Source organism: Mytilus edulis, chromosome 1 (assembly GCF_963676685.1).
Source record: "Mytilus edulis chromosome 1, xbMytEdul2.2, whole genome shotgun sequence".
In the NCBI taxonomy this organism is placed as follows: Eukaryota; Metazoa; Mollusca; class Bivalvia; order Mytilida; family Mytilidae; genus Mytilus; species Mytilus edulis.
In genome coordinates this window covers 110,897,459-110,914,684 of record NC_092344.1, presented here as the reverse complement: position 1 = coordinate 110,914,684, position 17,226 = coordinate 110,897,459, and the positions used below count along the sequence as shown (strand labels likewise).

The 17,226-nt window shown below is 31.4% G+C and overlaps 1 protein-coding gene across 6 annotated transcripts in view; it reads right to left on the bottom strand.

The window, feature by feature from the left end:
* LOC139518114 (uncharacterized) overlaps positions 1-17,226 on the bottom strand; it is a 91,291-nt gene that overhangs the window by 38,525 nt on the left and 35,540 nt on the right. For all 6 annotated transcript variants that reach the window (XM_071309813.1, XM_071309822.1, XM_071309830.1 and 3 more), the window contains 14 exons: positions 15,945-16,142; positions 14,030-14,164; positions 13,367-13,468; positions 12,556-12,659; positions 11,963-12,157; positions 10,092-10,163; positions 9,549-9,660; positions 6,930-7,055; positions 6,028-6,097; positions 5,468-5,576; positions 3,890-3,936; positions 2,366-2,483; positions 1,573-1,676; positions 694-796 (listed from right to left, as the gene is read on the bottom strand). In XM_071309813.1, the coding sequence (XP_071165914.1) occupies positions 694-796; positions 1,573-1,676; positions 2,366-2,483; positions 3,890-3,936; positions 5,468-5,576; positions 6,028-6,097; positions 6,930-7,055; positions 9,549-9,660; positions 10,092-10,163; positions 11,963-12,157; positions 12,556-12,659; positions 13,367-13,468; positions 14,030-14,164; positions 15,945-16,142 (1,595 nt within the window). The remainder of the gene's footprint in view (positions 1-693; positions 797-1,572; positions 1,677-2,365; positions 2,484-3,889; positions 3,937-5,467; positions 5,577-6,027; positions 6,098-6,929; positions 7,056-9,548; positions 9,661-10,091; positions 10,164-11,962; positions 12,158-12,555; positions 12,660-13,366; positions 13,469-14,029; positions 14,165-15,944; positions 16,143-17,226) is intronic.

Below are 17,226 nucleotides of genomic sequence, written 5' to 3'. Positions count from 1 at the left end.
AGCTTTGTTAGCTGTACATGTCTGCTTGGCATGGTTCATCTGACCTTGACCTCATTTTCATGGTTCATTGGTCTTTGATTAGTTATCTTGGTTAATGCTAAGTTTATGTGACAGTTTATAATAAAGCTTTATACTTAGGACTATCAACATAATATCAATGATTAGTAAAGAAGGCGAGAAATTTCAGTGTGCACTCTTGTTTTCAAAATGTGTCAAAACAAGGGGTATTACAATTTAATAGGATGTATGATGTAAAAAAACAATAATATACAATGATTGTTACAGGTAAATATTAACTTTAATAGTATCATGGATGTGATTCCGATAAGATGGCGTATACATTATGGTTTCAAAAATATCTTCACAAGGTTTGTTAGACAACAAGAGTTAGACAAGTCTGATAGAAAAATATTGAAACTTGAAAAGCCTATATCGTCTATTAGTTGGACAAGAGGGAGGATGTTTACATAATGTTGTTTTAGTTGTGATGCAGTCCTTACTGGACATCAATGTTATTTACGTTTTTGATATTAAGTTTTTTAAACAGTGAAACATTCTGATATAATTTACGGATTTCCTGATATTCTTTTCAAAAAGTTTTGACTTTTATTGCTATTGAAATGTCTTTTGTAGACGAAACGCGCGTCTTGTTTACTAAATGTTAGTCATAGAATCAATGAAGGGTTTATTTACCTTATTGTCAGTTTTGTTTATTCCAGCTAAAAATGCGATATAGGCCAATATCAATGTAACACACATTATCATTAATATCACAGATTTATCAGATGTAAGATTCCTGCAAAATGAAGAAAAAAGAAATAAAAACATTTTTTAATCCGTTGATAAAAATTAAACATGGCATCATTTATAGATTGTTTCGTGGTTTGTTTTTCTAATATTTTTAGATGCTCGCATAGAGTTATGTGAGTTGTTATCGTTTAGTTATATCGTTTGCAATTTCACATCAATTTATGAGATTTGATTATACCCTTGAAATATTTCACCTCTCTTATGAAATAGTCTGTTGTTGAAAATCATTATTTTAAAAGTGAGACAAGATAACATCGAATGTCATAAGTTAATTTTAAAATTAAAATGCCATGGAAAAAAAAGAAAAATGACCAATAAACTATACTTCAGTATTCGAAACACAGTAACCATATACAAAATTCAAAAAATTCTGCTGCAGTGCTTTATAAAAGTCTTCTACACTTCACATGCAATCAGCAATGGTGAAGGACACAATAATAAAAGATTTTCATCAAAAAGTAATCTTAAAAATTTGCAATGGGTTGATTCTTTTAAAAGTACCTTAACTAGTTTGTTTGTAAGTGCAATATTCCCTTTTCTAATGGGAGGGGAATAATTATACGTCTCCCATTGTGTCTCTAAATAAAAGGGACCTGCATTTATAACATTTTCCAAAAATATTTATATCAATTGGTTTTCATTTCCCTTTTGTCAATTTGATATCTATGATCCTACAACAACTATTTAAAAAAGATTTCTACTCACTTCCATTCTAAACTGTATATAATACTATAACAACTATATAAAAAGATTTCTACTCACTTCCATTCTAAACTGTATACCATTACTGTGATGAATAAACATATCAATGATATGATACAGCCAACCAAAGACATTGTCGACATTATTTCGTGATGTTCGTCAGACTGTTAATAATAAAATCAGATTTTTTTTTTTTAAATACAAAAAGTTTACACATAAATACAAACATATCAATGATATTATACAGCCAACCAAAGACATAGTCGACATTATTTCGTGATGTTCGTCAGTTTGTTAATAATAAAACCAGAAAAAAAGTAAAACATGGTATGACAAAACATTTACTCATGAATACAAATTAATAAAATCGAAATTAACAGTATTTGATGATGATGGTCGGACAGGATCTTGTACCCGCTGTCGTTCTAAAACTCAAGTCACTTGCAATCTGAACTAACGTCAGGGATCTCCGAAAAGCGCTTACATGTTTCAAGTCATTCGTATCGAGATGCAGACCAGACATCAAATCAGTCTGTTCAGAAGTGGTGTAATATATTGAAGAATTCAAACTATCGGAAAACAAATTGTTTTTGTTCGATAGATAAAAAAATAAAACAAATTCTCAAACGTTACAGCTCTTAAATTTCCAGCTGCTGACTTAATGTAATGCCATTCTGTTCAGTGGTACATGAAAAAAGTGAGATGACTAACATACGGCAATATAGCTCTACTTTAAAATAAGTCAGAGTATAGAAATATAAATCAAACAAAAGAAAAGACAAAGAAACCTTTAAAATTAATGCAGTACTTAATTCTTATAAGATTTTAAATAATATAATAATAATCTATTTACTATATCTTCCAAGCTTAGTATAACTGCAAAGTTTGTCAAATGATTACATCTGCATTCAGTAACGCTGTCATTCATGTAGGCAGTTTCACATCCATCCGTAGCCCAGTTGCCACCATTCCTGCAATGTATTTATATATAGAGACTCTCTGGAAAGGAATAGGTCCGGTAAGGGCCGATTTGGGCCTCAAATTTCACCTGACGAAAGATTTTGGACACTTTTTAAACACTAAAGTGTCTATTTCATTTGATTCAATTAGTTTATGTGAACGATTTTAACGGATTTAGTCATAAAAACTCTCCGATTCAAGCTCAAATATGAAAAATCTATCAAATATGTCAAAAATGTCACTTTTCAGATGGTTTTTGTCAAAAATGAAAGTGGCCGCATCCGAGATCATCCTCAATCTTTATATATGTTATGTATTATCATCATATACAACTTACATTTCAATATAAAGAATGAACACAAATGCGGCCACATTCATTTTAGACGGAAACCGTCTAAAATTTAACTAAAATGTTAAAATTGTAAAGATTTCAGTAATTTAGCATGACTTAATGATGCTAGTACCAGATATATGTGCATTGTATTGTCAAAAACAGCCCATATTTATGTAGCAGAAGCATTCTACTTTCCAATAAATAACTAAAAGTTTACATCTTAACAATTTTGTAAAACTGCTATATTTTGGGGCCAAAAATGGGTCTTACTGGACCTACTCCTTTGTTGACGACATCTTCAAATAAATGTGACATAAAAAAACTTTAATCAAATATACAAGGACCACCACTACACTTAAATTGGTGGTCCTACAACAATGTATGATCTTATTTTTGGTGGTCAGGACTGACATGTGACTGCCAGTTTGTGAGAAGAGTGAAGAAATGTGGGCTCAAAACTGTTGTATGTCATTCTTTTGATGTGTTTGAGCCTTTGATTTCGCCATTTGTGAAAGGACTTTCCGTCGGTGTTTTTGTTATTATTTTTTATAAACAATACATAGTCGAAAATATATATATATCCATCAAAAAGCATATGTTATGTTAACTTATAATGTAAGATAAGATAAATTGATAATTATTTTGTGTACAAAAATATGTGTGGAAAATGAAACATTGTTTATTTTTAGTTGATTTTCGAAATAAGCATAGCTTTCCTGGGCCCAATGTTTTTTTATAAATGTATAAAACATTATTTGAAAAAGAATAGAAATGCTGACATTAATTATCAATCATCGTTTTGGGTTTAACACATATGTAGTACATATTCATAAGTTAATTCCACTCCAGTTATAATTTGGAACATTGTGTCATCTTTTATCTAATTAGATCAACACTTGATATTACCGGGTGAACTCCGATGTTGTTCAAAACATTGATTTCCCTTTACTTACTTTAATCAAGTGTAGAAATGCAAGTTTCTTTAAGTACCATTTGAAAAAGAGTTATAACGGATTTACTCTAAAAATACCCCCCAAAAAACACAACCAAACACATTTATTTCATGAAATTTATTATACTTACGGTAGATCAAAATTCCAAAAAGAACAAATCTTCTTTGTGAGGTTTGACTACAAGACAAATTAAATTAATTTTAAATTAATACTTAAAATTAACAAGAGTAGTAAAGTCACATCTAACAATTTATGATATCCCACCAGGAACACATTCTATAATGATATAATGGTATAACGAGAAAAGCACTAACGGCATAACAAAGGAGAACGTTCAACAAGGCATACAATGCTCCCTATTCCTAGCAATAATTTCAAAGTGCATGTTAATGTTGATATCACTAATAAACATAGTTAAACAGTGACTTGAAAAAAAAAGTCTATTTTTGCTTTCATATCTGTAGTTTTAAAAAATCCATAACAACACGTTTAATAATCTCTTGCGTCCGAAGCGCCCCTCTGGATCAACCTTCACCAGGAACGCCTTAAGCCAAACACTAGAAATCCGAAGATGTATAAGTACCGAAACTGTTGAAGAGCTATATGTCAAAAATATCTAAAATAAATTGCCAAATTCATCTAAAGCCAAATTTGCCTGAGGGAATTGAAGCCTTAGTTTCTAAATAATTTCAAAATTTATAAACGGATATATGACGTTATAAATATTAAGGATTTCAACGTCCCACACAATAATTGAAAACAGGTAAATTTTCATTATTTTTCAGGACCAAAAACGTTTATTGAATATGTTGACAAACCAATCTGAATTAAGCACTATTTTCTTCAAAGGAATAAATGCATTTGCCATCCAGAGGATTCTGCCAATAGGAAGTTAAAGATACCAAATGGACATTCAAACTCATAAGTCGAAAAGAAACTAACAACGCCATGGCTAAAAAATAAAGAAAAAGAAAAAGACCAACAGACCAACAACAGTACACACAGCACAATATATAAAACTAAATACTGAGCAACCCAAACCGGACCAAAAAACTGGGGTTAGGAAATTGACGCTTTATCTAACACTAAAACATCACCAAATGCATAAATCATCAATCATGTTAATAAACTTACTCTAAAATATAAACGAACAATACATTTTGCAATTAAAACAACTTTTTCATGACGGAGGAAAGACAAGACTATTACCAGTATAAACACCACATGCATTTAGAAAATACAAAATCACAAAGAACAAAACTATTGCAAGACAAATTTAAGCATCTCTGGTACTCCGGAAGGGAAAGCAAATTCTGCTTAACATCTGGAATCTTTTTTGATGCTCATTTAAGTACAAACCTAGTGATCAGTCTACTTCGGTAAGTCACATTAGGGGAAAGGGAGACGTGATCAAAAGTCATCAAAAACTCTACGCTTGACCTGTGTTGCTTGTAAAATGTCAAGAAGTTCAAACATTCTAATCCACTGTCTCTTATATTTTTTATTCACTTAAAACACTTTTTAATTCAAAATTATATTGGAGGCCCAAAATAAGCACTTACAACACATTTAATTTCTAAATAATTTGAAAAACTGATAACTGTGGTTATCAACAAATTCCCCAATTCATGATTACATAATTGAAAGGTTTGCAAATATTTGGATTTATTGTTGCTTATGTTATTTGGACAAAAACAAATACACTAACCTCAATTGTTTCAAAATGTAGCTGGAGAGGTGGGCTAAGCTTTTTCAAAATTTGACCTTGCGGAATTGAAAACGCCATAACTTGTGATCCAACTATGTTCTGTGACGCGCTGTAAAAGAAAATAGAAACAACGTCATCAGTATAATTATGCTTGAACAACTTCTTGATAAGAAGAACATAGACACAACAAAAGTCGGTTCTTTCTTAAACATGCTCAATTGAAAAAGATGTTATTTTGATTGAAAATTGGTATTATTGACATAGAATGAAATTGAAACTTAAATCTTAAAAACAATTTCAAATATTTGACTTAGCATGGATTCATATGATAACTGTTGCATGCTGTGAAGTGGCCGCTTTCATGTTTAATGCATCCGGTATTGTTCCGTTTGGAGTTTGACTCAGTCATTTCCAGGACTATTAGAGCTTTATGTGCGGTATGGGTTTACTTATTTTTGATGGCATGTAATTGGTATTTTCTACATCTTTTGGTCACTGATGGAGAGTTGTCTCATTGGCAAATATATTTTATTTACTTATTTTTATATTATATACATTACTTGTTACTGGTAGGTAGCAGTTGTGACATTGTTTTATATAACACCGCTGAGTACTGTATTGTACCATTTGCTGTAAACATATACGTATAAATATGTATTCTATAATATATGGTCGATGTTCTAAAATGTATCAACATTTTGCATGAGGCTTAGAAACTGGGAAAGTACGAAGTTCGGCGAAGTTCACCGAACCCTTCTACTATTTCGTGTCAATTACAAAAACGTTGATATGTTAATGAAATCAACCATGTTTTGTTTTTAATACTGAAGCCAAGAATTATAACACACAGTTATGCATATATTAACATAAACAGTTAAATGTACATTCCATCCTTAAACTTAAGTAAAAACTGTGCAAAAAGTGACGTGATACTAAATCGACTTTGCATGAAACATCCCTTTTATTTGTTACAATGTTTGGTACAACTTGGAGTATTCAAGTTGCAGTATATATTCCTATATAGGATGTATAACAGCAACTTAATATTAATCACTTTGTGAAAGAAACGTATCAAAGATAACAGGCTTATAATTTGTAATGCCAGAAATCATATTTTTGCCAGTATTGTTGTGATTAGGAAACAAAAAATATAGTTACGAAAAAGTTTTGTTATGAACTCTATATCAATCAAAATGTTGTCCGACCAACCAATTTCGGTTCTGAGAGGAATATACCCCCCCCCCCCAAAAAAAAAAAGAGAAAATGTATGATACGATTTTTCTGTTATGCAAGACTGACTTATGGAAGAAATATTCGAATATCAAACTGTATAACTTCAGATTTAATTTTATCGTTATTTATTGTCATTTACTAAAAGTATAAGCATATCTATATATATTATGATATTTACTCAAAAGGTTATATCATTTAATGTAAATGTCAATATATCAATTATTCTCACTCTTTAAACTATCAGTAATCGTCTTTTCTAATAGAACTACTTTGTTTTGAAAACTCTGTGTTTTATTTCGAATTTCATTCCCTGGAAACCTAACGTCACCAATATCTGCATTTCCGATTTCTAAAACTGAAATAAAGAATAAAGTTGTATTATCCAAAATAATGTAAAGGATCAACACAAATTGTAAGACCAAGAGGTAAATTTATGAAAAGCAAAAAATGTCCTTAAAATAACTTTCACATTTCAATTGTAATACAGTCTTTATTTATTTATATTTTTTTACAACTGCGTTTTATTTTTATATGTTTCTATTACTTATAATAAGATATTTGATACTTCCATTAAATATAAAACTATCAATCCTATAACTTAAGATTTATATTTTACTATGTAATGCCTGAGTGGAAATATAATCCAAATTCAAACGTTAATTACACAGTTTTTATTTTCAAAATCAATCAAATACCTCTTGATGTCTGATAAAAAATGTTTATTTAATGAATAATTCGACGAAACAATGTTTACGCGCGGCAAACTATCATGTTGGTATCTTGTGGACAGTTGTCTCATTGGCAATCATACCACATCTTCTTTTTTGTATCAAGAAATCATAGTTCTTTACAATTAAAATAGCAACTCAGATTCCTAGTTTGACCTACTGTTTTTTTTTTCAAGTTAGAAATTTAATTAATCACAAAAAGATTTACGATTATCTCCTCTTTAACCCTTTCGCCGATGAGTCCCGGTTTACCGGGATTCACGCTTCAGACAGCTGACGATGAGTCCCGTTTTACCGGGATCGGAATACCTCTTTTATGTTTCCCGCTTAAAACAGTGCAAACATGAGTTATCTTTCTTTGATGAATACCCGGATGAAAGTGTAAACATGGCGCTTCCGTTTGTTGAAAACCGTGTCAAAATCAGAGGAAATTTACGGAATTTACGAGAATTTGAAATGAGCGGTCTCACTAATTAGCGACAAGAAAACATATTTTTTCAATTAAAATTAATTATTGCAATAAATATTAAAAGAATATGCAAAAGAAAATAATTTTAGCGACAAGAAAGTTATAATTGATAGAAAAAAATGAAACATTATTTACATAATATTTTATCATCTATTATGTATAACAGCCAGTATTACGTTTAATTATTGTGTTATGAGATTACTTTTCCTTGTGTTTTAAAACATATTATTTATCTTATAATATTTTTTTTTAAACTCTTTTCGTGCAATATATATATTAAGCTCGCAAAATGAATTATTTGTGCATCATTGTCCTGAAAATATTGACACAAATTGTGAAATACAAAGAACTGAAATCAAACAAGAGGAAAAGAAAATTGAAATGTGAATGTTTTCATCTTTTTATTTGCTTATTGTCTCATTAAACGATATTTATCATGTTTATGCATATTGATTGAAGATGAAAGAAAATTAATGACAATCTTGAGTTTTCAACAGGTGTTCACTATTTCTTCCTCACAAATGTTTCCTTTCTTCGTCTATCTATATAATAAAACATTTTAATTAGACTGACATATCTGCTCGTATATTTAAAAAAAAAACATTAAATACAAATTTCTTTATATCTAATAAAAAAAAAATGTTTTCTTGTCGCTAAATAGTCTTCTTGTCGCTTGTTGTCCCTAAAATAATTCTTGTTGTCGCTTTTTGTCGCTTGTTGACGCTTGTTGTCGCTTCTTGACGCTTGTTGTCGCTAATTAGTGAGACCCGAAATGAGGGAACATTTTTTTTGAAAGAATATGGAAGAATTGAAGCCAAACTAGTATACTTTTTTGACATAAAATGTCGTTTAAAGTACAAAACACTTGGAATGGACATCGTTCAGTGTGAGGAATTTGTACAGCCTCATAAAAATTTTCAAAATTTTGCCGTTTTGGGTTAAAAAATTACGATTTGGGGTCAAAGAGCAGAATTTTGAGAATTTCACCTAGAAAATGCCGAAAATTTGAAAATTTGAATATTTTAAGAAGAAAAAATTATTAAAACATGAATAAAACTGTGAACATGGTGTTAGTGAATGAAATAAATACACAAATAACTACAAACAAGTTTTTATTGACATTTATTATGAAGATCTCCCACTTGAGTAATAGTAGCCAGGGAAGCCATCGTCTCAGAGTAGCTTCTGTCTTGGCAGCAATCGGTGAAAGTGTTAAACAGTTCGACCCAACATTTGTGCAGATACTCGGGTAGTGTTGTACAATATTGCCAATTTTCATCAATATCAATCAAACCATTTTATGTATTACGATAGCAAAGCATATGGACATGCAGAAAGACGGACATACTATTTCCTATATTCCCCCTCACAACGTGTTACATTAACTGGTATAAGAGATTGCTAGTTATCCTTTAATGTTATTAAGCATTACTAACGTATGTTGACAACAATTGTAACTATCAATGTGATAACCGTATTTTAGGACAAAAAATTCTAAAACGAAAGGAACTGCTCATAAAACAACATAGTACTAAACTGCACCAAACACTATATTACACTTTTCTGTTTAAGTGAAATTTTATTTAAAAGGTGCATAATAAGCAGAACTCACTCTGCTACAAGTCTAATAAAGTAATACAATAAGACTTACCAATATTATCGCGTACAATACTTCTAGATTCGTTCTTTTTGAGTGACTTTAAAACTGAATCACTAACATTTGACACAATGCTCATCATTTGACCAGCCTTGTTTTCTCCAGTCTTTGTGAAATGAAATTAAAAAAAAGCGTGAAACGATCAGAGTGCAATTAAATAGCTTACATTTAGTACTTTCATCATTGAAGCAAGAATTTAGACTTATGTATTCAAAAATATAGTCTAAATCCAACAATAAGTCCGTTATTTTTTTTATCCTTTGATATATATGTACACAAGTTTTTTTTCTCTAGAGTTTCAATTATATAGCTATTTTCGTTTGATGTGTTTTGTCATTTGAATTTGCCATTTGAGTGGAGTGACTTTCCGTTTTAAATTTTCCTCGGAGTTGTGATTTTACTTCTTTTTTTATTTCCTTCTACACAATATTTGGCTTGATCTGAGTTTGAACTAATTTTGAATAATTTTGATCTGTTAAGAAAAAAGATAGTAGCCTTCTTAAATTCCTAAATGGTACAATTTGAGATAGAACAAACCTTGGTATAGAATTCTTTCCATGATTTGTCTGTTTCACTTGATAATATGTTATCCGTGGCAGTAAAGAAATCCTTAAATAAAATCAATCTTAAATCATTTAAAGAAAACATGATGATACAGTAGCTACAATTGCAGCTTTTATTTGAAGACGAAAATCAACATTTCAATACCATGTGAGTAACACCAAGTGTAGTGTTGAGCATATCCACACTGGTCATTCAAAGTTTTTGAGTACAGGAAGCAGATGCTTGTCATGTCATAAATAAAGTCAACAATAGTATTTCGCTTTTCAATAGTCATAATTCAATTAAGCAAAACAAATCCACGTAGTAAACTAAAACCGAGGGAAGAATAGAATTACCGAAGTCCAACCAAAAGCAAACGCCAAACGATATTGAAACGAACTGTAGATAATAACTGCCATATTCCATCCAACCAAACAGAAAACAGAACTTTATTCCTGCTCAACTTAATTGACATTCGACAAGAGTTGAAAGATGAAATAGGATTTTCCATATATCTTTTTGCAATCAATGCCACCATGTTTTCAACCAAACGCAAAACATTGTTTTGTGATGGTCTTGCAATGATCATCCAACCTTAGAGACTCCACCATATTTCAATTATCAGCTGCACAATGAGCGCATTACACGCCCGTCGCGTTTTCATGTTTTCAAGATATTCAATATCTCTCAATATCAGAAATTCATGAAAAACTAAAGGGATGTTATCTTAATAAATATAAACCAGTCACCAAAGTTTACTGAAAACTGCTCAAAGCACTCCTTTTTATGATTTAAATCCCATAATTTGGAAATGTAAAATCTAAAATTAATTAAAATTGAAATGGAGCTTACGTATATAGATATAAACACTTCACCAAGTTTCATGAGAACTGCTAAAAACATTTTTGATTTCTTGACCGATAACTAGACAAAATTCCCCTTTATGAATAAAACCGCATAATCATCCCTTCGTAAATTTTATGTCATCACAAGTTGGTTGACCGTTATGGAATAACCGTTTCACAGATGGTATCGGATATGTACCTTATGTCGTAACTAAAATACCCTTCCCTTTTCACAAATGTGTCCTACCGAATTAGACTATTTACTGGATTTGTAATAACATAAGCAACAAGACGGGTGCCACATGTGGAGCAGGATCTGCTTATCCTTCCGGAGCGCCTAAGATTACCCCCAGTTTTTGGAGGGGTTCGTGTTGCGTAGTCTTTAGTTTTCTATGTTGTGTCTTCTGTACTATGATTTGTCTGTTTGTCTTTCTTTTTTTAGCCATGACGTTGTCAGTTTATTTTCTATATATACGATAGACTCTTCTTCTTGTATCTTTTGTACCTCTTTTACACCCAAAAAGACACACACGAGTACAGCTGTTCCGAGTTCTATTTTTTAATGATTGAATTTGCAATATGTATAGATGATATTGAAATAGTTTAATGAAATGTGTGGTTATTTGTTTTGGATGTGAAAACAACATATAAAGAGGATATGACATATTCAACCTGAAAATAGGTGACTTAAAAAAAGAGTGCCAGGTAAAATGAGTAATTCATATCATTCTATTTGATGCAAAGGCTTTTCAACTTCAGATCTATTTCATTTAAATAATACAAAAAAAAGCCTAATTGAAATAAACACAACAATAGTTTGCATATGTTCATATGACATGAATTAACTAAGAAGATTCAAATGAAGACAACAAAAACTAAGGGAATGGCAAGAACTTTTCAATGAACGGGCTGGGTACATCGAAAGAGTAAGCGTCGATATTTCTGCAACCTTCAACCACAATTTGAACTCACATTCAGTCAAATATCTTTACCGAGAATATTATGAAATATAATTCTTACGTCTGTTTCCTCTTCTGTAATGTTTTCTTCTCTATTAGACACAATACTTGATGCTGTTCTTAAAATTTCTACACCGGACCTGATATCACTCGCAGTTGATTTGTTGCTGTTCAAAATGTCTTTACTCTCATTTGAAAACACTTTCAACACATTAGCTAATTTATCCACTTGTAAGCCATCTTGGATATTGTGTAGCTGAAATAATTTAACTAATTATTAATCATAAACTATTGTGATTTTCTAGCTGTATAATGCCTTAAATTTATAAAGCAGAAATCCTCAATATTAACGGTTTTTTTTTCAATCAAAAATTCTTTATCAGGGATCTTCAGATGTCTGATTGTTAATTTGTTCGTTTTAATTGTTCTACATTTTGTTCATGAACAGAACGCCTAAAACACTTTGTATCTGATTTTCGAATGCTCCAATTAAAACATAATGACCATTAGGGCATTTAACAAAGACTACAAAATATTGTCAATTGCTAATCTTTTAAGTCAGATGTAAAATTCATTAAATTAAGTTGGCTTTGAATGAAGGTTTAAAAAGTAATGTTTCAAATAATTCAGGCATTGGCAATCTGATAGCCTTACTTGATCAGAAATCGATGCAAATACTTTTCTAGTGCATGAAACCAGGTTTGGTTCTCTCCACATGCCTCTGAAATCTTTAAGTTGGCAATATCTGGAAGCTAAACCTGTAGTTAAACAAAATGTTCATCAAATTTTATACAATTTCTTTGTTTGTTGCATATCAAATGATTTCCTTGATTACGGTTAATCAACTTTATTTCAAAGGTTATCAATCTAGGTTCTTTTATCAATGCTTCCGCAAAAATTGTCGCCTTAAAACTTTTACATACTAGGTCACATTTTACACCTACCAATTATCATAATAAATCCACTTTTATAAAGTTATATCGTAGATATTTTCAACTATTTTGTCATTGTCTTTGGCTTTAATTATTTGAAAATAGAATATTAAGAAAAGAAAGAGTAATAACTGAAATAACTAAAATACCGAACTCCAAGGTAATTACAACTGGGAAAGTCCCTTATTAAAATGCCAGATCAAAAACCTTTAATAGTCAATGTTTTGTTATACTATAAAACACCATCCACGATAGGCGAATATAGTTATCAAAGGTACCAGGATTATAATTTAATACGCTGGTCGCGCGTTTCGTCTACACAAGACTCCTCAGTGACGCTCAGATCAAAAAGTTATAAAGCCAAACAAGTACAAAGTTGAAGAGCATTAAGGACCCAAAATTCCAAATAGTTGTGCCAAATACGGCTAATGTAATCTATTCCTGGGATAAGAAAATCCTAAGTTTTTCGAAAAATTCAAAGACTTGTATTAAACATGAAATTTATAAAAATAACCACATAATTGAAAACATACCTATATATCCAGACGGGCATGATTGCTCATTGGTGATACCAGGATGAGTTTTCTCCCATGTAATATTGTTTGCGTCATTTTCTTTAAGACATGGCGTTATTTCTGGAAGATTGATTAATTAATTATGACGAGGAATACCGGATAAAATATAGTTGTGCAGCTTATACATTTATGATGCGCTTCTAAAATTATATTTTTGAAATGATAAACACTTAGGACGACATCATCTGGTCACTTAATTGTGACATATTTAACATAGCTGATTTGAAGTTTTCAAAGAAATATACATTAAAATATATATTTAATATTACAGTGAAGAGATATTCAAAAAGTTCCATATGCAGTTTTAAATCATAATATATACATATATATATATATATATATATATTAAAACGTATTCGAACTTTAAAAAAATATGGAGTAATTGTTACAGCAAACAAGCAAATACGAAGGTTGAGTTGTTCTAGTTTTTTTTTATATTTAAAAAAACGTATTTATGATGATTGAATGGTTCACCACATAATTGTAAGACATGAGGACTTATGTAATATTATCAGTTATTTAATCATTCATAAAATATAGAGTCAGAAAATTACATTATTGAAAATAAAAAAAACAAGAAAAGCACTAATTAATCTTTAGGAATACCCTGTATCCACTTACTAGGATTAAATATCCTTATTGTCCTGGTTTCGGAGCAATCTTTGTCAGTTTTCCAACTACATCCAACAGTTGTTTGGGTTTTTAGGGTGGTCAATTTCAACTCTGCAATGTTAGCCTTTAAAATCACCCTGGAATCTATAATGCAAAACAGACTCTGTAAGATTTTGCTAGGCATAATGTCGGTATCAATTTGATAGCTGACTAAGTTAACATACAATTCTAAATTTTCGCAAGACAAATATGGAAATAAGGAGATTTGTAATGATAAACGATTATCTTTCAAACTTCAAGTAAAGTGGAGGTATGCAATTATATGTAAACGTACGGCCTTCAACATTAAAATAAGCTCCTAACTGTATAGTCGGCTGGATCCCAAAATTAAAAATGTGAAACATTTCAACTAAAACTAACGGCCAAATTTATAACAAAATAATTTACGAAAAATAAATATGACTGACATGAACCCACTACAATCATTTAACTAACCATTTCTGACTTCGGACATGCACATAAAGAATGTGACGGGGTTAAACATATTGAGTCGTTAACCGTCCCCGTACCCTATAATAGTGTAACGCCATACCACAAGAACAAACTACACAATACAATATCTAAAATTGTAAAATTATCGCTCAATGCATCAGAAGTTCTGCAAAATTTGAAATTAACTCTTGATTTTTTGTATCAGGTAATGTTGCGTAACATATGTTGACCAACTGTTAACTATCAAGTAGCAAATATAGTGATAAATATTCCGTCACTAGAAATTTATAGTTTCAAAATTTTCCAAACGAAAGTTTTTGTTGAAACAGTCCCACGTTGATTCATGTATAAAAAGGGGTCTGTAATTACTATGTTTTCTTGGTCCAAAATGATAAATAAAGTAATAGCCATAACATTTATATAGTTATGCTATGTAATTTTCATCAACATCAATTATGTCGGCATGATTTCAGTCATAAGTAATTCCGAATATAATAACAGAGCATTTCACTCATTTTTGTTTCAATGATATATGACAGCGAACACAACTTCTAAAATACGACAGAACATAACAACGACAAAATGTTAATTATACTGTCTTTAATCATAGTCATAAATAGCCTGTTTGTCGAAATAAGTGAAGACCTACCACATGTGAGATACCGATAAAAGAAAAAAAATATGTTTAGCCTATTCAATCAAAATGACACCCCCTCAGACAGTTGATCGAGGAAGTCTAAGACGTTTACAGGGCATTTTCAAAATGTATCATGGATTCGAATAATGATGGGTGGACGCATCGAGTTACTCGGTCTAACTTATAATGATGGGTGGACGCCTCGAGTTACTCGGTCTAACTTATAATGATGGGTGGACGCCTCGAGTTACTCGGTCTAACTGATAATGATGGGTGGACGCCTAGAGTTACTCGGTCTAACTTATAATGATGGGTGGACGCATCGAGTTACTCGGTCTAACTTATAATGATGGGTGGACGGCTCGAGTTACTCGGTCTAACTTATAATGATGGGTGGACGCCTTGAGTTACTCGGTCTAACTTATAATGATGGGTGGACGCCTCGAGTTACTCGGTCTAACTTATAATGATGGGTGGACGCATCGAGTTACTCGGTCTAACTTATAATGATGGGTGGACGGCTCGAGTTACTCGGTCTAACTTATAATGATGGGTGGACGCCTCGAGTTACTCGGTCTAACTTCATTTGAAGTTCATGCGATTCCCTCGTTTATGTTTGTTCCCTTGATTTGTATCTTATTAAAAGATTTATTCGATTTTTTCATCGGTAAAACTTCTTCTAGTTTATATTTAATGATAAATACAACATTAGTCCTCTTGTGCAGTCTTCATAACTCACAATTAAAATCACACATTGTCAGAAAATATTATACAAAAAGCTTAATATAAACATACCAGGAATAACCTTTCCATTTAAACACATTTTCAAGTCATTTGCTGATTTAGTAGGTGGTAGAATTGTGCACGTGACGTTGATATCACTCCCATTCCGAATAACAAATGAGTCACTTTCAAGTTTGAATGAATAAAGATATATCTTGGTTGATCTGATTTCAGTGTTGTTACCAAGTCTTGCCTCACATGTCAAATTTCCTACAGATAAAATTATATTAGTACTTGCATTGTCAGTTAAAAGAGAATTTAAGCCCATTCCAAACTATTAGTTAGATAATAAACACACTATTCATCAAATCGTGGCGATCTGATAGTTTCTTCTAAAGTGTGAAGTAGAATGTCTCCTTGTAACAAGTTTTCTTTTCCTAAAACACAATAAAGGAGAAACGAAAGATACAAGAGGGTAATTCAAACTCATAGATTGAAAAAAAAAAAAAAAACTGACAACGCCATGGCTTAACATAGAAAACTAAAAACTAAGCAACACGAACCCCACCGACACAACATAGAAAACTAAAGACTAAGCAACACGAACCCCACCGACACACAATAGAAAACTATAAACTTAGCAACACGAACCACACCAAAAATTAGGGGTGATCTGATGTGCTCCGGAAGGGTAAGCAGAGCCTGCTCCACATGTCGTCCCCGTTGTATTGCTCAAGTTATTACAAACCTGGTAAATAGGTTAATCAAGTAGGTCACATTCGTGAAAAAGACACGGGATATTAGTTACGACATAAGGAACATATCCGATACCATCTGTGAAAGTGATATTTCATAACGGCCAACCAAATCGTAATGGCGTCTGTAAAATTTACGAAGGGATGATTTCAACTTCACCATTTTGGAACTCTTGGTTTAATAGCTTCCGGAAATATCGTATCAATTTGGGGATAAAAAAACCTGACAAAATCAAACGCTATCAATCAACAAAAGAAGTGAAAAGTAACTGCCATATTCCTGACTTGTTAAAGGCATATCCGAAGAAAATGGAGGGTTAAAAAAATGAAGGGTTCAAGCTAGTTTTATAGCTAGCTTAACATCCCATTTCTCATATGTTTATTTGAAAGTGTGCTCATCTCTTTTTGAAAATGATTCTTCCAAATTGATACACTAGAGAAAATATAAAAAATCAATATAACAGATCTAGGAAATTAATAAACGCAAGACAATAATGTGTCCCCAGTACACGGATGCCCCACTCGCACTATCATTTTCCATGTTCAGTGGACCGTGAAATTGGGGGTCAAAACTCTTATTTGGCATTAAAATTAGAAAG